The sequence below is a fragment of the Mauremys mutica genome, chromosome 24 (genome assembly GCF_020497125.1).
Source record: "Mauremys mutica isolate MM-2020 ecotype Southern chromosome 24, ASM2049712v1, whole genome shotgun sequence".
Taxonomy (NCBI): Eukaryota; Metazoa; Chordata; order Testudines; family Geoemydidae; genus Mauremys; species Mauremys mutica.
The window spans coordinates 2,486,562-2,509,617 of NC_059095.1; the positions used below are offsets into that span (position 1 = coordinate 2,486,562).

The 23,056-nt window shown below is 59.8% G+C and overlaps 1 protein-coding gene across 3 annotated transcripts in view; it reads right to left on the reverse strand.

Annotated features, from left to right (window-relative positions):
- Window positions 1-646: 646 nt before the first annotated feature.
- MEF2B (myocyte enhancer factor 2B) overlaps window positions 647-23,056 on the reverse strand; it is a 33,131-nt gene continuing 10,721 nt past the window's right edge. The window contains exons 1-9 of one of the 3 annotated variants that reach the window (XM_044998316.1): window positions 11,735-11,892; window positions 11,492-11,571; window positions 8,901-9,104; window positions 8,295-8,423; window positions 7,942-8,122; window positions 4,426-4,571; window positions 3,316-3,430; window positions 2,907-3,015; window positions 647-1,238 (exon numbers count right to left, since the gene is read on the reverse strand). In XM_044998316.1, the coding sequence (XP_044854251.1) occupies window positions 935-1,238; window positions 2,907-3,015; window positions 3,316-3,430; window positions 4,426-4,571; window positions 7,942-8,122; window positions 8,295-8,423; window positions 8,901-9,104; window positions 11,492-11,545 (1,242 nt within the window). In that variant the 5' untranslated portion in view covers window positions 11,546-11,571; window positions 11,735-11,892 and the 3' untranslated portion in view covers window positions 647-934. Of the gene's footprint in view, window positions 1,239-2,906; window positions 3,016-3,315; window positions 3,431-4,425; window positions 4,572-7,941; window positions 8,123-8,294; window positions 8,424-8,900; window positions 9,105-11,491; window positions 11,572-11,734; window positions 11,893-23,056 lie in introns of those variants that run through there. The other 2 variants (XM_044998315.1, XM_044998317.1) reach the window with 2 other exon arrangements.

A 23,056-nucleotide genomic window follows, 5' to 3' on the forward strand; every position in this document is an offset into this window, starting at 1 on the left:
CGGAGGGGGGCTCCCCACAGGCACCCTCAGCCCATGGAGCTCTGGGGCAGGGCACTGAGGGGGGCTCCCCACAGGCACTGTCAGCCCATGGGGTTCTGGGGCAGGGCACTGAGGGGGCTCCCCACAGGCACTCACAGCCCATGGGGCTCGGCACTGAGGGGGCTCCCCCCCAGGGACTCTCAGCCCATGGGGTTCTAGGGCAGGGCACTGAGGGGGGCTCCCCGCAGGCACTCTCAGCCCATGAGGTTCTGGGGCAGGGCACTGAGGGGGGCTCCCCGCAGGCACTCTCAGCCCATGGGGTTCTGGGGCAGGGCACTGAGGGGGGCTCCCCACAGGCACTCTCAGCCCATGAGGTTCTGGGGCAGGGCACTGAGGGGGGCTCCCCACAGGCACTCTCAGCCCATGGGGTTCTGGGGCAGGGCACTGAGGGGGCTCCCCCCCAGGGACTCTCAGCCCATGGGGTTCTGGGGCAGGGCACTGAGGGGGCTCCCCCCGGACAGACTCAGCCCATGAGGTTCTGGGGCAGGGCACTGAGGGGGGCTCCCCCCCAGGGACTCACAGCCCATGGGGTTCTGGGGCAGGGCACTGAGGGGGCTCCCCCCCAGGGACTCACAGCCCAGGGGGTTCTGGGGCAAGCCCATCTGGGGCAGGGCACTGAGGGGGGCTCCCCCCCAGGGACTCACAGCCCATGGGGTTCTGGGGCAGGGCACTGAGGGGGCTCCCCCCCAGGGACTCACAGCCCATGGGGTTCTGGGGCTTCCCCCCGCCCCAGCACTCAGCCATGCCTGTGGGTCGCCGTGGCTGCAGGGGACCCCAGGAGAAAGGTACAAGTGCTTCCGAGCAGAAGAGGAGGCTGTGACACACTGGGCCTGCCACTGCCAGTACGTACACGCAAACAGCGCGGGCGTCCCCCCACCCCAGACAGCCGGCCCCACTATCTCTGCCAAACGTCCGTCCCTTGCAGGCGCCGCATGGGGACACCCCCCTGCTGCTCCTCTGCCAGCGGCCGGGACAGGACCAGCGGGTAGTGATAGGCCTTGGCATACTCGTCTCGCTGGGGCGGGTCCCCGGGGCCTCTGGGGACGTCGCCGAGGGAGGACAGGGAGTGCTGGGGGGTGGCCGAGCTGCAGCTGACCACAGGGGAGACCCGCTCAGACTTGATGCTGACGGCCTGGTGCTGGGGCGAGCTGCTGGGGGCCGGGGCTGCCTCGTCGGTGGGGAGCATCCTGCCGCCCGCCCTGGGGAAGGAAAGAGGAGGGCGTGAGCCCGGCTGGGAGCCAGAGGGAGGCTCCGAAGGAGGAAGCCACCAGGGGATCTCTCGGCCCCAAGCAGCTGGGCTGTGGATGCTCTCGGAGTCCTGCCTCCATCCCAAGGCAACCAGAACTTTCCCTCGGCGAACTCCCTGATTGGCTGGGGTTGGGGAGCAGGGGAAACGTTTGCTGACCTTTAAAAAAAATGGCCCCTTATTCCTGGCTGCATTTCCCGCCCCCATCCCAGGCAGGAAGTTGGACTGTAAATATCCAGCCCCCCAGCTCGTGGGGACAGGGGGCATTTCCCCCCTTTAATCCCCTGGCTCAGGAATGGGGGCTGCTGACATGCCCCCACTCGGGCTTTGCACTGGGGTGCGGCTCCTCTTCTAACCAGCTACATGTGTGTGGGGGGGGTCCAGTTCCCTCCCCACCAGAGCCACCAGCAGGGTGAGCCCCCAAGCCAGATTAGTGGGAGATCCGCTTTCGTTCCCACCCACTTTGAAATGTCTCACATGCCCAGCATGCTGGCAGTGCCTGCTATTCCCCCGGGCCGAGGTTCCCACACGCTGCCCCGCCAGTGTTCCCAGACCTCCAGCAGGAAGTTGCTGCCCACGGCAGCCTCTGCCGATGGGGTGGCCGGTTTGTGCCAGTTCTCTGGGCGGCGCTGGTGCCAGGGAGACACTGAGATCCACCAAACACGATTCACCCAGCAGCCACCAGACCCTAACAGCTTCCTCGCTCCTGGCCGGAGCTAGATGAGAACTGGCGGCCCACAAGGTGCAACCCACTGCGGCACCAGGTTCCCAAGCGCTTCCCCACCCACGCGCCTGGGAGAGCAGCTGGGAGCCTGGCTCGGGAGGCTGGGGGGCCCTGTCCCCTGGGCAGAGCCAGTTTTAAATAGGCTTTGCAAACATCCCGGACCTGCTGGGAAGGCAGTGGAGGGTGTTCCCAGGAGCAGGGCTCGCCCGGAAGCAAACCCACCCCCGAACAGGGCCATCCGTGCCCAGCTGCGATCACAACTGTGTGTTGGGCCCTGCCACAGAGTCGCTGCTCCCGGGGCCTGGGGCAGACGTGGGTCCAATTACCCCCGGGGACGTTCTGGCCGAGGAGCTGGGAGCTGCCCAGGCTGGGGGGAGCTGCGCTGGTCAGGGAGAGGGCGCCTGTATCTGCCAGTCCAAGCGCTCGCACAGCAGCCAGGGCCACTGGAAGCTGCAGCCGGCCTCTGGCAGAGCTGCCCCCTGCCGCGCTGCCAGCTCCCTCCGTTTGGCTGCCAGCGTCCAGAACATGGATGGTAACGAACTCCCGGTGGGGAGCAGGCAGAAGGCACCAATCTCTTCGCCAGCCCGTGCTGAGCTCCTGCCACCAGGTGGCACCAGAACCTATGAGGAGACGCGCCTGCCCGGCCTGTCTGGGTTTTACCCTCAGCGCCAGCGGGGCTAAGGGGCCCAGTGATGGGAGCGGGGAAGGGAGGTGGAGGGAGAGCAATGGGGAAAGGGAGAGGGGGGATGCAGACGTGAAGATCTCACCCCTGCACCCAGCCCTGCTGGCCTGTGGGGAGAGAGGCTGGGGAAGGGATGGTAGCTTGGGCTCCTGCCCCCCAGAGAGAAGTCCCGCTCAGCCCCCTGGCCGAGGCTGGGAGTTGGGCATGGTTCTTACCCTAGCGGCAGGTGCGCGGAGGCTGCCATGTCTCGGTGGTGCTGCCAGGAGGCGATGGCGTTGGGCTGGAGGTAGCCAGGGTGCGAGGAGGCCTCACCGGGCCCGTACTCTGCCAATGAGAAAGCAGACGGGACATCAGGAGGAGAAGGGCTAGCGGGTGAAAGTGGAGGGAGCTCCTTGTCCACTGACAGTTTACACCAGGGCTGAGCCCAAGGGAGGGATTCCAGGGGCACGGGGCTCCCATCTGGCCATTTGGGGGTGCCTGGCTCCCTTCCCCGTGGCCATGCAGTGAGTGAGGAGCACAGCTCTGGGACGGGGATTCGAGCTGAGCCCCTGGCCAGGTGTGGGGAGACATCTAGGCACTGGGTGAGTGGGGGTGTGGGGCTAGGAGCTACCCACCAGGGCTTACCTGCTTGGCTTGAGGAGAGGAAAGGGAAGCCCCCTAGGCCATGGGCTGGCATGCTGCCACTGCCGGCGGGCAGCATGGGGCTCACGGTCTGCAGGCCAGGGTAGAGCGATCGCTGCTGAGACAAACAAGCATCCTTCGTTCAGGCTTCCAATAAACACCCCGCTCGAGTCCTTTCCCCGCTCCCCTCCGCACCACTCTGACCCCTGGCCCACAATCGCTCCCCTCCGGAATGGCTGAGTGTTTCCCCCTCCTCCTCCCATCTCACCCCCCGGAAAGGTGTGCAAGGCCATGGGTGTGCCTGCCTGGTGTGAGAGTGCCTGTGCGACAGGGTGTGTGTGTGACCATGTGCATGTGAGTGTGTGTGAGCATGTCTGGGCACATGTATCCGGCTGTGCAGACAGGACTGTCTGCATGCATGCGGCTGGGTGAGTGTGCAACTGGCATGCGTGTGCCAGACTGTGCGTGTGCCTGCACCTTGTGCATGCAAATGAGTGAGTGTGAACTACGTCCCCAAACTCTGGGCTCTTTCCAAGCCACGGTTTCATCCCTGACCCTCTTCGCCCCAGACTCCAAGCTGCCCAGAGCAGGGGCTGCCGGCAAAGAGATGGTTCTTTTCCCCAGGGAGCCTTGCCCCTCCCGGCCCCCCAGTACAAACCAAGAAACTGGGGATCCCTAAAGTACCTGCAAAGGGAGTGCTCAGCCCCCCTACGCCCCATGGCTCTGACTCCTCTGCCCGCAGTGGGGCAGGTTCTCCTCTCACTCACCCGCTCAGTGCTGGTGCAATCCACCCCTGCCCATGGAGCGACTCCTGAGCTGCCCCCTCACAGAGCAGCTGCCTGGCTGGAGCCTCCTGAGATCTCAGAACAGTGTCCTCCTTCCGTTAACCCTTCCCTCTCCGCTACCCCCGTGACAACCTGGCGCTGCTCCTCCTACGACAAACCCCGGAGCCTCCTGCAGTGCCCGCCGGGGGCCCTGCGGAATGGATGGTGGAGGCAGCTGCAGCCCAGCGGGCAGTTCTCATTAATTAAACACAGGCTCTCACAGGGGTCTGTATTTCAGAGGGACCCTTCCCAGACCCTCGTCAGCAGACGCACTGAGAGTGGCACTCACCGCTGATGTCAGATTGCTCCTGGCGCTGGACAAACTGCTGTGGACATCCACCCTGCGGCCTTCTGCCGCTAGGTAGAGAGGGGGAGGGGTCTTGGTAGCCAGGGCTCGGTTCAGGTTGCCATGGGAGAAGAGAGGGTAGCCAAGGCCTAGGCAGGGAGAAGCAGGCAAAGGTTAGTGCATCTGGGAAGCACCGGGGTGAAAGCCCAGCTCAGGGAATGGCAGGTGATTGCACAGGAGTCTGAGATAAGGCACAGCAGAGCTGCGTGCCCCACTCTGGGTACGTACAGCACCTGGCACAGCGCGCTTCCTATGCGCAGTCATAACGATAACAAGCCTTGAGGCAAATTCACCCTGTCAGAAGTGGGCTCAAGTGCACTGGAGGCGACGACCTTGTACGTGGGGTGTGGCCGGAGAAATCTCCTTTGGAGCAGGGTCATGTTTAATTCATAGCTACGTTTCTATGTCCCCAGCTGCCATCACATCCAGCCTACATCAGAGAAGAGATGCCACCTGAGCAGGAGGATTGGTTACAAAACAACCTAGGAAGGCGGAAGAGCTGCCAACTGTGGAGTCTCACACGACAAGGTGGTTTTCTTAAAGCCCCAGCTCCTGGAGTCAGGGGATTAGGTGAGGCTCTCAGCTTTCCTTAAAAAATATAAATGTCTAGTACTGCTGCCTGTGGAGAGAAGCTGGGAATTGTGAGCCACATGCAGCCCAAGGGCTCGGAGAGAGAACTCCTCTTACCCCCACGAATCACTGGTTGAAAAGTCTCATGATTTTTAAGCCAATCTCATGATTCATCATTGTTGAATGCTTGAGGTTAGTGATACTGGGGCTGGCACAAGGCACACAGGCAGGACTTCAATAGTGCCCAGGCCCTGTGCCAGGCCTCTGCACAGAGGTGAACGCCACCCTTGGGAAGCAAAGGATTCTGGGAGTCCCAGTCCAGATAGCAGAGGTGGCCCTTTGGGAGGAAGGGGACGCCGTCTCTTGGCCGAGCCAGGTCGGAAAGCCCTGGGTTCCCGGAGCGGCGCCTGAAAGCAGGGCCACTCATCTAAGAAGTGTGTGTGAGGGGAGGGAGTGGGGAGCTTGGCGGAAACCTCCTCTGCTTCTGTGACTGCAAACCCACTTCCTGCGAGAGGCCGGGCCCCGGGGCTCCTCCGAGCTGCGCTGCACCTGGGCTGTGGCCGGGACGCCAGGGTCAGGTGTGGGGGACATGACGCCGCCAGCAAGGAACGGAAACGATTTGCTAATGTGGGCTCTGAGCCCAGGACTCGCAGCCCTGCTCAGTGGCAGCACTCACAGCAGGCTGGTGCTACATCCCCAGGGCAGCAATTCCCAGGATCTCTGGCTTCCCACGGGTGGCAACCCCCCCTGCCCATGGGCAACAGTGCCCGCTCTCTGTCGCCCATTCCTCCTTATCCCCCCTGAGCCCCGCATCCAGGCCTGCTCTTCACCCGCCATGGGGCGATGGGGCCCACGCATCTCCCACAAGCACCCCGACTGCCCGCTGGCCCCAGGGCAGACAAACACACGGGACGATGGAGAGAGCCGCTCTTGGGAACACAGGGCAGCAGGACCCGGGGTGAGCCCCCCATCAGCTGCCCCCACGACCCAGGCAGAGGAGAGGGTCTGGGGTGCAGCAGGGCCCCGCTCTCACGGCTGGTTGACAGGCTCTGGGGGGGTCTCAGTCCAGCACCCAGGGACAAGAATCCACATCATGACTGTCCTCTTGGCTGGCAGCCCCAGCACAGAGGGGTGGCTGGCTGGGCCCCTCCAGACCAGGGCCGAGGGCTGGCAGGGCGGTGTGGGGAAAGCGCAGCGAGATCCGGCCCGATCGGCTCCCCTGGCTGGGTGGTTGGAAACCTCCTCCTCGGCGCACATTCCACCAGGCCTCCCCCGTGAGGAAGGGCCGCGCGCAGCGAGGACCCTGCACAGATCACACAAGCCCCGCCCACGGAGTTCGGGCTCCAGCTTTACGCGGCCGCAGCAAAGCCACATGTTACCCACCAACACCTTCGTCACCCACCCCCCCTTTCCCCCCACCCCCATGCCTGGGGAGTTTCCACTGGTCAGCCTCAGTCACTTTTTCCAGCTGACAGTCACTTCTGAGCCCGACTGCACTGAGAGCAGCTGAGGTTTCCATCTGTCCCCCACCCAGCCCTGCTTACCCCTCTGAGCTGGAGACAGGGGCCAGTGAGAACCGAAGATCCTGATCGCAGAGCAGATTTCAAACCCCACCCAAAATGCAGGGGAGCTGGGAAATGCCCATTACTAGCAGAAATGTGTGTGCCTGTGCATGTGCCTGTGCTCGCACATGTGTGTGTGCACGTGTGTGCATGCAAGTGCATGTGTGAGTGTGCAGGTGGGTGCTTGTGCATGCCTGTGAGTGTGAGTGTGCAGGTGCATGCCTGTGAGTGTGCAGGTGCATGCCTGTGAGTGTGCATAAAATCAGCACTCATGACTCAGCAAAACACAGGAAGCAGCTGTGTGGAGTGAGATGGGGCCATTTTCACAGTCGCTTTGCAGACTCTGACTGCACATTAGCCCATCCCCGCTGTCCACTCTTTGAATTTGTTAATGACCCAGGAGAAATTACAGTAACAAACACTCTGCACGTCCCTAGCGCCGGCCAACTCGGGATCCCCCAGCGCGCTACACGGGTCAGGATTCCAGCCAGTCGGAAAAGTTCCGACAAGACACTTTGTCCTCGGAACCTGCCGGTTTGTCAGACTCAAAACGGTTAATGGAGCTGGTTCAATTGACGTTCTAATGGAAACCGGCCGGGCTCCTGCCAGCTCACCTGCCTGGCTTCTCGGCAGCGCTCCTGGCAGGCTGACAGCGAGCGGACACTGGAAGGCCTGGAAGCCTGATTCTCATGCTCACGGCTTCTCAGCAGCCTGGGCTCCCAGGCCTGCCAGGGTCGGTGACTCCCGGGTAGCCAGCCAGGCAGACTGCCCCGCAGCCAGGGCTCCCCTCCCTTTCACAGAGAATTCCAACATTTTGGGCTTTTGTTCCAAAATGGAATGAAACCAGGCTCCAAGATATTGAAATCCTCCACGTGGCGGAATGACTGCTCTCCACCCGAGGCAGGGGCGTGATCCGCCGAGGTACAGCTGGGGAAACCGAGGTGCAGATTTGCCTACGATTGCATAGCGAGTCAGGGGCAGGACTGGGAACAGAACCCAAGAGTCCTGACTACAGGGCCCCAGCTCCTCTAACCACTAGGCCACAGCTTCTTTAACCAGGGCAGATCCAGGCCCTGGGCACTCGCCTGTTACCACAGGCCACAGCAGCGGGGCAAAGCTTGGGGAACACTCACTGGGTGTTGGCTCCTTCGTCAACCTGAAGGGGGCGCTGCTGAGCAACACAACGCACAAGTGCTGCCTCTAGAAGCCAAACCGCGCCCCCCCCAGATTCCGTGGCCGAGTCTCCCCCCCCCCCACACACACACCCTGGATTCCGTGGCTGAGCCCCACTTCCTCTGCCCAGGCCTGGCCACCGGGGAGACCTCACCTGGTGGCAGTGGCCCCGGGGAGCGCCCCGACGGCTGGCCGTGCTTGGGGATCGCTGACTTGAACGCAGGCAGGCGGCTCTGGTGCTGCGGGGACCCGTTGGCGCTGCTGAGCCCTCCGTCGCTCCCCGAGGGCGGTGTGCCCGCGTAGGCCGCTTCGTGGCTGGGCAGAGGGGCTGACGCCTGCACAGGGAGAGCAGGGATGTGGGGGTCACAGTGGGGCCCATGGGGGAGGGGATCGCCTTGCCAGGCCGCCCCTGTGGGTGGGGGAAGGGCACAGGGTGGATCTTGGCCATGCCAAGGCATCGCCATGGTCTCAGCCCCCTGGGTGGGAAACTGGGATCCAGCCACTCACGTAGAGTCTGGGCCGCGCCACCGTCAGGTCCACCCCCTCGTTCAGCTTCCGGATCTTCTCCACGGGGTCCAGCCCTTCGTCCAGCTCCAGCTCCTGGCTCTCCAGCCCCAGGCCCTTCCGCTTCAGCGTCTGGCAGGGAGGGAGCCCGGAGTGAGGAGGCCCAGCCGGGATTCCCTTGGCAGGCGTTGAGGGGGGGAAGGGCCCAGGGTCTCCTGGCCCTGCCTCTCCCCCCTCCCGCTACTGCCCCATCCCCCGCTCCTCACAGCTTCCTTCCCCCCAGACCCTGGCACAGATACAGCAGCTGCTCCCCCCCACCCCACTCCCTGCACGCTCAGGCTTTGCCTTGGGACAAGAGGGGCATGTGGGGCACAACTGTGTCCTTCCCTGCCTGCCCCCTCCAAGGCCCTCTCCCCCCTCGGCCTCTCTGCTGGGGCTGCCAGCAGTTACTGCCAGTGGTCACCTGTCTGCTAGGATCCGGGCTGAGACACTGCAAAACTCATTCCATGCAGCTGCCTGCCGGGCCGGCTTTGCTGCTTCGCCTCTCTCATTGCCCTGGAAGCAGCGTCAGCTCTGCCCTGCCGCCCCCGCGCGCCCGGGCGGCGTTACCTCCAGGATGTCGGAGTTGGTGCGGCTCTCGTGCGGCTCGCTGTACTCCGTGTACTTGAGCAGCACCTTGTCCATGTCGGTGCTGGCGTACTGGAAGAGGCGGTTAGTGCTGTTGAAGATGATGAGGGCGATCTCGCAGTCGCACAGCACGCTCAGCTCATAGGCCTTCTTCATCAGCCCGAACTTGCGCTTGGTGAAGGTTACCTGAGGGGAGGGCACAGAGCTCAGGGCAAGCGCAAGGCGCCGGAGCGCCGGGCCTGCAGGGCCAGACTCGCACCAGCGTAACTCCCCTGACCGGAGAGGGGTCACACAATGCCGCCCTGCCGGGACGCAGTCCCAGGACATATCCGGGCCAGAGCCGCAGGTGCGGGGCCCCCACAGCCCTGGCACACCTTCCACAGACTTCCACTGCCAGTCGGCATCTCGGCCCCCGGCTGCTCCCGTTGGGACGCAGGCGCTCAGCGGCCTGACGCCCAGCGTGGGAAGCGCGTCTGAAAATCTGGCCCTGTGCGTGTGTGGGCGACAACACAGGGCCTGCCGTCAGCTGGGAGTATAATTAGCACCGACCTCAGAGCACTGAACTAAATTCGGCGCTCGGCGCTTAGCCTGAGCGCTCCCTTGGTGAGTGCGTCACACACCCCCGCGGCGTGTCCAGTTTGCACAACGGCTGTGACCACACGCACACACACGGCACTGCCACACGAGGGTTATTTTTAGCGAACCAGTGGTAAGATCCTAGTGTAGACGAGACAGTTTGCAGCACTAGCAGGGTCAGGCAAGCCTTAGGGGGAAGGTGGCTTTACCCCATGCAGCAATGGGTGTGGGACCTGCAGACTTCTCCACACGAGGGTCGTCCCGGGGGCTAGTGACCACGGGTCGCCTATCACACGGCCAGAACACACCCTTTCTCCTAGCACAGCCAAGGCCCCGCAGTCCCCGTATGATCCCGGCCTGGCTGCAACACCTCCCTCTGTGCACGGATGCACTGAAGGGGCAGCTTTTCCGCAGCCCATTCTAAGAGCTGACATGCACTGCGTCCAGCGGAGCGATGCTCTCAGCGGATCAGAGCTCTAGAGCGCATGGGTGTTTGGTGCCCTGTGCCAGTGGGCACAGCTTGCACCAGCTGGGAGCCTGGACCTATCAGATCTGAACCTGTGCCCTCCCCCGGCAGCCCACCAGGATCCTGCAGACCCACCTCCTCCTGACTCCCCTTCTAACCTCCCCTTCCCCGATCCTTGGCCAATGCCAGCACGGGCAGCAGCTCAGAGGGCTTCCTGCACCTGGAATTCCCCCCCCCCGCCAGCAGGGTCTCAGTTTCTGTCACTGTGCAGACTCCACGCTGGGCATGGGCAGAGGGGCAGGTTACAGGAGGGTGCTGTGACTCTTCTCCGAGCTCGCGGAGCATCTCCCGGATGGAGACCCCGGCAGAGCGGGCAGGGCAGCACTAGCCGCTCGGAGTCTGCAAATCCGCATTGTCCAGCAAAAACTCATTTCACTGAAAAATTCCCAACCAGCTCGAACCTTGGGTGCGGTTCTCCACCGCCCTGCTCCTTGTGCAGCCATTTCTACCAGCGACAGGGGGAGCCTTTCACACCCACCTGGCGCTGGGGTACATGACCGTGGGGGACTGGGGCCACTGAGGCAGGCGGACCCGGAGGCGCAGCTATTTCAGTTAAGCAGATGAACTTCTGGGTGCTTATCGGCACCAGCCCTTGCCCAGAATGGACAATGTCCTCTGAGAGGATGCAGCCTGGCAGAACCTGGAGCAGCCATGCCCAATGAATGGGCTGAATTGTTGCCTCTCCTGCTAGCTGGCTGCTGCTGGTGGCTTCTCAGCTTCACTATAAATATCATCTCTCATTAGGCGCATAACTGAGCTCTCTGGGAGGCATTCTCCAGACGCCGCTCTGGAATGGCATTGGTGGCACGGTGCCCACTGCCTTTGAACTGCCAGGCAAACCTCTGCCCCCCGGCGTCACTGGCGGTCGTGCTGCCTCAGGTCACGCGAGCAGGGGTGACGCAGCATCAGCTGCGGCCGTGCACGCTGCATGCTCCTCACAGCGCTCGAGGAGGCGCATCGCGACACTGGCTGTTATAACAACCCGGGTCACATCCTGGGCCAACCCTGCGTAACACGCGCCAGGCAAGAGGCTGCAGTGCATTGGGAATAGCCTATGGAGGCTGCTACCGCTAGGTTGCTGGGTCAAGCCCAGTCCCAGGTTGAGAAACTGGCTGGCTCAGGGCACTGTGGTGGGCTGCACAGCGCATGTCCCTCTGCTCCCTGACTCCAGTCCTGCTCTCGGCTTGTAGGGATTGGACATTGCCCCGTCTGATGCCAAAGGAGCATGCAGAGTCCATGCTAGTGCGCTCCGGGCAGCCCAGGCCTTGGAGTGACAGAGACTGAGCATCTCACTGGAGGTCCTGCCGGGAGGCCCGGTGCCTGAGGGACGGGGTGCAGGAGCAGTTTGCTCTGACTCTGTGCGCGGGACATTTCCAGAGCCAACAATCCAAACCCCTTTGCCCAGCCTCGATATTGACTCTCCAGTGATTCCCCAGACCAGTGTCTGGATGGGCCTGGGGCTGGGCCTTACCTGACGGTTGCGCTGGTCCAAAATTCGACTGATCTGTATTTTTTTCCGGCCCATTTTTCACTGCTTGTTTTGAGAGGATGCTGGAATACAGAAAGAAACGGTTACTGCAGCGTCCGCATTGACAGCAGCCCACTGAGCGTTAGACGGGCTTTGCAAACAGGGCTAAGAACCACAGGATCCAGGTTTCTGAGCCTACTACCACTGGGTCACAAGATGGGCCTTGGATCTGAATCCAAACCTGACCTGGGGGGAGAAGGTGATTCTGGGGTTAACGCAGCTCTCCGGGAGCATCAGCTCCTAGGCCAAGACGCTTTGGATCCATCCACCTCTGGCTTGGAGGCCCAGAACGCTCTGCCCAGTGCCGGCAATGGACTTCACAAAAGAGGACATTTTCCGGGGCGGGGTCGGTCACTTCTGATTAAATTTTTCAATGAAAAAAATAGAAACCAAAAATTTTAACCAAAAACGATTTTCAGTTAATCAAAAAATGGAAAACGTTTCTTGGGGAATTTTGACAAAAAACTATTTCATTTTTCAAAATTCCCATAAAAATAATTGGCAATGTACAACCCCAGCTGTGTCGATCCCGCTACCCCTCAAGGTGAGGGTCTCCAAGGGGGTCTTGCTGAATTCCACCCAATGCCTGTTACAGTCAATGGGACTTGGGCACCTAAATCCCCTAGGCAGTTGAAAATGCCTCTGCCCTATTTACTCAGAGTCTCCCATTCAGACAGAAGAGGGAATCTTTGCATTTCAAAACTCCAGCCCCAGTATAAAATAGCCGTGTGCTTCTTCAAGAGTGACACTAAATGATCTCCTGCAGATTTTTATTCCTGACTCCCGGGTCTAGGTTACTTGGAGAGCAGCCACACAGGAACGCTGACCTGGCTGGGGGGTTTTCTCCACAGGACAAAGGGGATGTTTTTAGGTTGTGGGAGAGGGGGTGTTACAATTTTTTTTAAGCAACTTTTTTTTTTCTTTCACATACAGACTAAATTTGACCTCAGACATGTTCGGGTCAGGAAGTGGTTGCATGAGAAGTTGTAAAATGCAAACCACCCACTTCTTTCATAGTGTGTGTTTGCGAGAGATGGGGCAGGGGGACTGGAAGGGCAGAAGAGAGAGACCCCAAATCTCCTTGCTGCCCCAAAGAACAGGGACCTTTTTCTTCTTTCATATCCCCCCTAGGATATGACTAACTCCTGCAGGACTCCTGGGTCCTGAAATCTTGTTAGCTCCATTAAGTAGGTCCCTAGTAGTGAGCCTGGTGTGAACTGATTCCAGTGAAGGTCCTGGCCCCCATTAAGAAATCGACTTGTTGCAATGATGAATCCCATGAAGTTGTGCTGAAAGTGGCCCAAGCGCTAGCCCACACAGGACCAAACCGGGTTCAGCTCTGGCTCCACGGGCCCAATGGCGGACAGTTGGCTAGGGCTGGAGCAGAAGAGGCATTGCAGGTACCCCAGCAAGCCCCTGGCGTCCACATGCAGCAGCTGCCAGGAGCGTTGGTTGTAGCAGCTGGTCATGAGGCCGGGGGGAAGGTCATGACAGTCTCACTGCAAACTAGGGAAATGAGCTGTACATCAGCGGCTCCCAACCTTTCCAGACTGTTCCCCTTGCAGGAGTCTGATTTGTCTCGTGTGCCCCCAAGTTTCACCTCACTGTAAAACGACTTGCTTATAAAATCGGACGTCAAACTACAAAAGTGTCACAGCCACACTAGTACTGACAAATTGCTTCCTTTCTCATTTTAAACATATAAAAGAAATCAATTGGAATATAAACGTTGTATTTACATTTCAGTGTATGGTCTATAGAGCACTATAAATAAGTCAGTGTCTGTCTGAAAGTTTAGTTTGTACTGACTTCTCTAGTGCTTTTTTGTAGCCTGTTGTAAAACTAGGCAAATATCTAGATGTGTTGATGTACCCCCTGGAAGACCTCTGTGTACCCCCAGGGTACAGGTACCCCTGCCTGAGAACCACTGGTCTAGATGAAATTACTATAAGGCGCGAGCAGAAGTGGTTGAAATACACTCAAAGCGGAGTTATTCACGGTTCACTGTCAATCGGGGAGGTGTATCTCGTGGGGTGCTGCAGGGGTCGGGCCTGGCTCTGGTACTACTCGATACTTTCATTAATGACTTGCGTAATGAAGTGGAGATTATATTTATAAAATCTGCAGCTGACAGCAAACCGGGAGGGGTGCAAGTAGTTCGGAGAACAGGACTAGAATTCAAAATGATCTTGACAAATTCGAGAACTGTCTGAAATCAACAAGGTGAAATCCACTTCACTGAGGAAGGGAAAATCAAACGCACAACTCCAGAATGGCTGGGTTGTCTCGCTGCTGAAAAGGAGCTGGGGGTTACAGTGGATCACAGACTGAATGTGAGCTGCCAATGCGATGCCCTAGGAGAACAGCTGATATTCTGGGGTGTATTCACGGAAGTGTCAGATGTGAGCCATGGGAGGTCATTGTCCCGCTCTGCTCGGCACTGCTGGAGTCCTGTGTCCAGCTCTGGGCACCGCGCTTTAGGGAAGATGGGGATAAACTGGAGAGAGTCCAGAGGAGAGCAACAAAACTGGTAACAGGGCTAGAAACCTGCCCTCTGAGGAAAGGCTAAAACCCTGGGCATGTTTAGTCTCGAGAAAAGAAACCTGATGGGGGGACCAGAGAACAGTCGTCAGATCTGTTAAGGGCTGTTATACGGCCAGGGATCAATTGTTCACCATGTCCACTGAAGGAAGGACAAGAAGCAATGGGCTGATCTGCAGCAGGGGAGATTTAGGTTAGATAGTAGGGAAATGTTCTAACTCTATGGGTCATTAACCTCTGGACCAGGCTCCCCAGGAGGTGGTGGAATCCCCGTCACTGGAGATTTTTTAGAACAGGTTGGACAAACCCCTATCAGGGCTGGTCTCGGGTTACTTGGTCCTGCCTCAGCGCAGGGCTCGGTGACTTCTCGAGGTCCCCTCCAGCCCGACATTTCTAGATCCAGCTGAATCAGTGCCACTTGTTGGGGTTTTCAGCCTGGCCAGGAAGCCACGAGCTTTCCAACTGCCCTAGTTCAGCTATTTCTTCCTTCCCACGAGGCAATTACCCCAGACCCCCTGGGCACTCCGGGAGAGGAGCTGCAGGAGTCCCAGAATACTATACAGCTATACGGACAGACCCAGCAAATCCCCCAGCATTGGGACCTGCTATACCAGCCAGAGTGGACCAGCTGTCCCCAAGTGGGGGAAGGAGTCTGTGCATGCTGACCTGCTGCTAACCCCAGGGGACGGGGTGGAGGGATGCAAGGAAGAAACCGACAGAGAAAGGACCAGGGTGCAGCTGGCAGGAAGATACTTGGAGGCAGGGATTCTTGTATCCAGTTTTTCCAGGCATCTCCAAACCTTCCTTCCTATTTTGGATTTAGACCTGGGTCAATTTGGGCTTAAGAGCCGTGTACAGAAGCTCCCCAAACCTTCTCAGTCTGACCCTCGATCTGGGAACCTCTGCAGACTGGGGATCTCTCATGATCCTCCCAGGCCAGAACTCCCAGGGGAATGGTCCTTCGCTGAAGCATCCCCAGCTCTGCTCCCAGCCCCGCAGAGGCACTGTGCAGAAAATTCACCCATGCCCCCTTCCCCTGAATGCTCAGTGACTGGGACTTTTCCCAAAGCTCTGGGTGGGGTTGAAATGCTGGGGCTGGCTCATCCCACACCGCCCTTCATTCACTCAAATGCCATTTCGCATCCCGCTTCCTTCTCACAAGCCCTGGCCATTTACCCTCTTCCTCGGCTGCTATATTTAGCTGATCAAAACTAATTTTAATTTATGGAAGGAAATTATGCTGGAGTTCCCACGACCCGCCTGCCACTCTCTGTCCTCAGCCCACGCATGACACGAAGGTATGCCCGGCGTGACGAGAATACCCCAGCGCTCGGGACCTGCGGCTCCGGCGGGAAGGGACTTACCGGAAAGAGTCAGATATTCCCTGGTGAAAACTTCCCAACTTACTTCTCCTGCTGGCGAAGGGGCCTGGCTCTCAGTCGCCCTGCCTGGGTGCAATCGCGGGCACTGGTGCAAAGCAAGGGGGCCGGGCCAGGAATGGTGGATTTTTACACCCAGGCTGCACAGGATGCAAGGCCGTGGGGAGTCCGGCCCTCAGAGCGGGTCTAGGCTAGTGACATTTGCAGCTGCAGTGCAAACACTTAATGCAGGTGCAGCTCACTCCAATGCTACATGTCCCCTTCTGAGCCAAGGCACAGAGGTGGAGGTCTGTTGCAGCCTCCTGTGGCTGAGCTTAAAGCTGATTGGCCAAACTGGTGGCCATTACATAAACACGTTATATTTGTTCCCAGTGGGGCTTGCACCAGCATGACTCACGGTGTCCTCGCTTACACTACTGCAGTGCGTTTGCACCAGGATAATGGCGTTGGCATAGCCACACCAAGACACTCAATCCCGCCATAAACGAGGGACTCGGGTCCTGCCAGACCCAGTAGCTTTGTGCATGTTTATTCTCGTGCCATTGCTGGGGGGTCACCTCATCACATTCATTTTCAAAGGGAGCCTGCAGAGTTAAAACCTCACAGAGGAGCCCACCCACCAGCGGGGAACCAGCAGCGGGAGAACACAAGAGGAGACAAAGCCACCAGGTTATAAGCTCCACAAGCCGGGTCTTGTAAACTCCCTAAGCCCCATCCCCAGCCAAACAACCCTCCTCTCCTGCAGCGCTGGTCAGCTCCAGATTCTCCGCATGCGCCTGGCTCCCCATTCCTATCACCGCCAGGGTCTAAATACGCTTGTGGGCCAAAGGCCCCGGGTAAAAACCCCTCCACAGTGAGTGGGTCCAGCCCCAGGCCCTGTTCCTGCCAGCACCCACACAGCCTCTGGTGGCACCTGCAGGGAGATGGCAAAGGGCCCCTCTGACATCAGAGAGCATCTGGCCAGGAGATCTAAAGTAACAGCAGCTAATTAATTCTCTCCCCGCTTCAAGGGCTTCCTCTCTCCCCTCACTTAACCCTGCGCATGCTGGTCCCTCCTTCCTCCCCTATCAAACTGCATCTCCCCTCCACCCTTAGAGCCAGTGGGTCACTTAACACAGGCTCAGGCAGGCCATAAGCTATGAAGACAAAGGGGACGGCTTGGGAGGAGTGGGATATCGAAGCACCAAGGGGCAGAGCCATTGCTGAGCCAGCACAGGGTAGAGGGGATGAGTCAGCGGCTGGCAGCGCAGACTAAAGCAGCCCTGAGGCTGCCCTAAGTTGCCCCCTGATGCACTGGCTCCTGTGGGGCTTTGCAGGACTGCACCAGCCCCAGCATGTAGGTCCATCCCACTCCTGCCTCCTCCAGCTTCTCCTCTACACGCCCACTCTCCACCCCAGCATGCCCACTGCACTCTGGGCTGCTTGCCTCCAGCCCCAAGCCTAGCCGCTATAATGGGACCGGCCCCAGGCTCCCTGGACCCAGTGATCTATTCGGAGCAGGACCAGCTCAGAGGAAGGCCCATGGACTCCAGTGCAGGTAACTGACCTCCCCGGCACAGCGCTGCCCTGCACGGACATCCCAACCCCCCGGGTGCTGGGCCTTTGCCTCTCTGTCCTTGGCCAAACATTCCCCTTCGCCTCGCTGCTGTTCCCCAGAGGTGGTTGCATCTCCCTGCTACTCTTGCAAAGCGCCTTGGCATCCTTTGAGATAAAGGCCCTGGATAAATATTTCTATTCAATCACACAAATAGTGTCTGGTTTTCAGTGGGTTCAGGAAGGACCAATCCCTCCATCTCGAGGGCCAGCAGAGCCCTCGAGATGGAGGGATTGAAGGTATGGAAATCCCAGAGGTTTTTCTGTGCCCACCCTGTTCTGTGGCAGGGCAGGGCTTTCCTCTCCCCCTCGCCCCCCCCGAGCAAGAGAACCCAGTGAAGGAAGGGATTCGAATAACCCCATGCCCTGTGAGTGACAGGTCACGTCCCCTGGCCCCCCACCCACCAGCAACTGCAGAGCTTGCTGGCGTCACAACAAGAGCGCTGCGGTCACTAGCACGAGGCTGAGAATAGAAGGGGGGGAGGAGACGTGGAGTCTAAAGTGAGAAAAGGGGAAGTTTCAGCAGTCGCCACGCAGGGATGGGATGTCTCTGGAGAGCAGGAGCGGTGCAGGCCTGGGGCCACGCCGGGATCTCCGGTGCAGCAAGCCCTGGACTTCAGCAGAGCCACACGGGGCCTGGCCTAGGGTATTTAGCGACGAGGCAAATTAAAGCCAAGAGCAGCTGAGCTCCAACCCAGGGCAGCTAAAGGGGCACAAGGAAGAAGAGCGGAGAGGGTGGATCTTAATCCCAGCCCTGTCCCTGATCCCTGGGCGCTGCATCTCTCTCCCCACCCACCGAGCTCCCATCACCTACAGGGTATTCACTGAATAACGCAGGTGGGGAGGGCTCATGCAACAAGCAGGCTGGTTTCATCAGCTGCCTCCCCGAGCAGCTCATTACAGGGCAGAGGGAGCCGCTTTGCTGCAGCTTCGCTGGTGCTCGGGCAGCAACGGGCAGCAGGGGTGGGGCCTGGCTGCCTGGGGGGGTGTCTCTGATCTAGACCAACAGGCCAGATGGGGCCGAGGTTTGTGAAATCAGTTGGGTCCTGCATGTGCACCAGGAAAACACACGGCAGCCTGGGAAAAGGGCGATTTCCCACCAGAAGCAAAGTCCCCACTTGGCTCCTGGAGGGGGAGTGAAGCGGGGGGAGGGGGGGCGCGCTAGTCGGTCCGGAGGCAGGGGAGTGGGGCAAGGAAGGGTTGCCTGATGGAGAGGGCACTGCCCTGGGGGTCTGGAGAGCCGGTTTCAATGCCTGCCTCTCACAGAGATGTTCTGTGTGACCGTGCGCACCCTGGGTCTCAGAGCAGGTGTTTGTGGTGCTCCAGGATTTGTCCACATGGCATTCGGGAGCGAGCGGGAGCAGCCACCGGGCCGACAGACTCGGGCTAGCAGGGCTCGCGCTAGTGCTCTGAACCCAGCCGTGGAGACAGCGCTTGGAAGGGGGTGGGCCCCAGGCCCACATCATCCCTCCGCTTCAGAGCCCACAGCACCAGCCGCAGCTTCGAGCCCTAGCGGGTCCCCGGGCCTGTCAGCTCAGGCTGGGAGGCTCGCTCCAAACTGCTGTGCAGACCTGGCCCCTCCTGGCAGAGGCCCCGAGCACCTCCCAGTGCATAGGTAGTACCCCCGCCAGGCCCGCGGCTGCTCTCACCCCCACCACACAGGGGTCCAGGCACTGGGAGCCTGGGGCAGAGCTGGCGGCTGAACGTGGCTCTCAGCTCCCAAGCCAGTGCCCTGGTCGCCATTCCCTGGGGAAGAGAAAAATCCATTCATGAGCATGAGCAGCCCAGCTGCATAGTGCAGAGCATTGGCTGCAAACCCCTGCGTGAGCCGGTGGGAGACGCTCAGGAAGCACCAGTCAGCAGAGATGCCTGCACCTTCCTGTGCCATGACAACACCCTGCAGCCTGCCCTGCCCTTCACACCCCTTCCCCTGGCAGACTGCAACTCCCACGCTGTGCTAAAATCAGAGGTGAGCGTCTCGTCCTCTGCTGGGGAGCAGCATCCCCCTCTGCTGTCCCTTCCATCTTCAGTCTGCCTGGTGTGGTGAGTGCACCTCCTCCTGTTTCCATTCACCGTCGCTCCCGTGCAGCAGCCTTGTAACTGCTTGTAACTGGGACACGCAATCTGCGGCTCATCCCTCAGGTCCCACCGCCCTGGGATCAAACCTCTGGCCTTTCCATCCATCCTACCTTCCTGCCATACCAGGCGGCTGGTGGGTCTGGGCTGGTACCCTGGCACTGGGCGAAGGGTACCAGACCAGAGTGGCCTTTCTTGAGTGTGGGAGGGAGTGGGTATCCCCTGAAGATCATTCCTCGTTCCATTATCCTCTTCTTCTTGTGGTCTGGAGCAGGCCCGAGGATTTGCTGTTGTTTTAATATTGTGGCGAGCTCAGGTCACTGCGGTGATGTTTCTGGTTCACTTTCCCAATGGGCCCCGGGGAGGAGGCTGGATTCCTGTTGGCTTCGCTCCATTAGGTATTAAGGAGGGAGATGTTTTCACTCCAGATTTTAATTGCTTCACCCGCTTGCCTGGCTGATAAGCAGATAAGCAGCATTAGTGCTGCAGACAATTATCCCATCCTGTGCGCGAAGGGCAGAGGCCCGGGCTGCCTTTCTCATCTCCAGGCAGCGGGGTGCAGCAGATTATTAGGAGCAGCTGCCCTCTGAGCTCAATCACCGCCCGCAGGAGCCTCGCCTTGCAGCTCCGTGGCTTTCAGGCTGCAGGGTCAACCGATGTGTAGACGTGCCAAGGACTCCAGACTTGCTCCTGCTGGGCGGCCCGTAGCTCTGAGGGCTGGCAGATACTTGCACCAGGCGTCCAATGAGTGGCTGGGCTTAGAGCTTTTCACCTCCAGGCTGCCACTTCCAGCCCAGCCCCAGCTCAGGGATAACTTGTGCCGTTCAGATGCTGTTCTGTGGGCTGGTGGATCCCATTGGACAGGGGCTAGCGAGGCCCCTCACTGTGGTCTAGGAGCGACGTCATCACCCAGACTGGCATTGGTCTGAACCGAGCAGTCTCAGCAGAGAGGCCATGGACTGAACGGACCATGAGTCCTCCCAAGTGAATGCTAAGAACCTCCCTGACCGAGTTCCCCCAGTGCATCCTAGGAGCCCCACTGCCTCTCCCCCTAGACTTCTGCTTATCCCAGTGCCCACTGGGAGCCTCTCAGCAGCCCCCCACCCCCAACTCTTGCTCACGGATGCCCAGTGGCAGGGGGCATGATTGTTTGGGAGCCATGGGCGAAGAAGGGGTGCTGTGGCCGGGATGGGGCAGGGAGGGGATTGAAGACGTAAGAAGGTGGGTGTGGAAAAAGCAGCAGAGTGCGATGTTCTGCCCCAGGTGTGCCTGGAATGTCCTCCAGACTCGGGGACCCCAGCTCCGTAAACCCCCTCGGCAGCAAGATGGAGTGAGGGGAGCGGGTAGGGGATAGGCCCCAGGGGAAGCCCTGCTGCTTCTAATTGCATTCTTCTCCCCTGCTGCGAAGCAAACAGCTTCCTCATTAGAGAGGCTGCCACTGGGGACTTGTGGGGAGAGGGCTACCCAGCTGCCAATCAAAGAGTGACTCAGGTCAGAGGGGAGCTCCCTGCTCGCCCCAATGCACCCCAGCGTTGGGAGTTACGCCCCCTGGGCCACTGCCATTCGAACAGGGCCAGGGCAGGCAGTGGGAAGCAGAGAGATGGTGCGAAAGGGACAGGCTGAGTGTGAATGGGGTGGGGGGTGGACTCCCCGTGAAATGTACTGTACCAAGGAGCAGGGACAGAAGGGACGGGGCTGGTTCTAATCCAGCCAGATGGCTAAAGGCGCTGAGGTACGGCTCTGCTCAGCACTGCCAGGCCTAAGTGAAGGAGGCGGCTAATGCCCAAAGCGCCCGAGAAGCCTGCGATCGGAGGTGTGGTTGCGGCTCGGGTTAGCACACCTGCGCGAGCAGGGCTAAGATCAGCAGCGTGCATGCTGGAACCATGTGTACATCCTCAATGCCTAGCCCGTACTGGCCATGTCTTTCCGGCTATTGGTAGCCACACTAGCTAGCTTAAAGCTGGCTGGCCTGAGCTGCCGTCCCACCTCCTGCTGCAGTGCAGGCAGGCCCTAAGACCCGCTGACTTTCAATGAGAATTAGGCTCCTAAGTCACTTTTATCACCTTCAGACTCGGGGTCGTAGAGACCCAGCATCACTCCCTGCTGATGGGAGGCCCCTGCCTGGAACGAGCTCAGGGGTCTCTCAGCCCATTGCCATTACAGCAGCCAACCTCCGGGCGAGTGGTAAGAGGCACAGGGTCCTGGGGACCAGCTCTCTTTCTGCACCAGGAGGAGGTGGCTGTGGCTTGGAGGTACGTGGAGAGGGGAATCCTGTTCCCTGCTCCCTGGGATGTAGCTGTTCTGGGGCCAATATTATTCCTGAGCCCTAATCCTGCCCTCCCTCCTGCGACTCCCGGGGTGTGATGGGGTCACACCAAGGCTGGCCTCAGCTCTCCTTGTTAGCAGCACTTTACAAGGTCCTAGGACCTTCATGGTGCCCTTGTGCATGACCCAAAACCTTCGCCCTTGTGCACTTGGGTTCACCGAGGCCCACAGAGGGGGAAGCACCTTGCCCTAGTGCACCGATGAGTCGGTGCCGGAGTTGGGACGAGAGCTCCCATCCACCGCGGCTCAGGCCAACCTCTCGAGCCAGTCACACTCCAGAGCTCCCAGCCCAGCCCTGTGCAGCAGACATAGGCCTGGTCTGCACGAGGGCAGCAGGCACCAACTGGTGTAAACTGATTTACACCACTTGAGCATCGGGCCCTGGGGCTTAAGCTGCTGATACAAAACTCTAATGCAAGCCCCTGGTGCAGACACGATTCCCACCAAGGCAGTGCCACTTGCCCCTGTGCAGCTTATCGTGTTGACGCTGGGGGCTTGCAGCTAACCCCACCCCTGTGCCTGGAGCAGACGAGGCTTTCCACTCTACCAGACGAACGGCTGCAGGGCCTGCTGCTGACTTGATTTTGCCCAGCTGTGGTTCCGGTCGAGCTCAGAGGCTGTAAATCCTTCGGTGGGTTTGGCCAAAATGGAGCCCGGATGCGAGCTGAATTGCTTCTGCTCTGGAGACTCAGAATATGCCAGAGCGTCTCCTTTTAGCTGCTCTGTCCACTTCCCCCTTCCCCAGACGGAGCCGTCCCGCGGGCTCTGGTTTGAGCAGCCCTTCGGAAGCCTATTTTCAAAAGGCAGTGTCTGGGCTCTGCGGCCACGCCATTTCACAGCCACATACGGTCCTCCAGGGCGTTGGCTGCAGGGCTACTGCTCGAGGAGCCAGGGACCGGCCCCATCCAAGAATAACAATAGCGCCCTGCGGTCACACGTGCTCGCTCACCGCAGCCTCCCCCGCTCTGTGCGCGAAGCCAGGCCTATCGATGACGGTGACCGTGGCCTTGAAACACGGCCGGGTAAAAGGACAAAGCGGGGTGTGAGCAGACGGGTGGGCTGGGTTTGGCAGACAGTGCACCTCTCCGTGCAATTCAGCGCCAGGAGACGGGCGTGTGTGGAGGGCTGCGGGTGTCTCACGGGGGGCATGGGTGAGGGCGGCTTTCATGCTATCCTGTGGCCTCACCCATCATTTAATTCCCTCCAGAAAGGCCCATCCGTGGTGCATTTGGAGGAGCAGGAATTCTGAGCGAGTTGGCGTAAAAAGTTGACATGGGGAGGCGGTTCCTAACAGCTCCATTCAACCACACAAACCAGTGCCTGCCGTGAGCTCGAGCTAATCCCTTTCCAGATTGGCTCCAGAGGAGCTCCTCCCGCCCAGCTCTCATTGAATGACATCACACTCAGCCAACAGCGCGGAAGATGGAAGCATTACCTCCTGAGAACTTCCTCTGAGTGGCTGAACACAACCTGAAGGCAAGATGCTGACTCAGCAAACTGCAAAGAGCTGATTCACTTTCTCCTCAGTGTCCCATCCAGCAGGAGCCCCAGGGACCATTCGCTCCATCCCGCTGCCCCACAGAGCTCGGTGCAA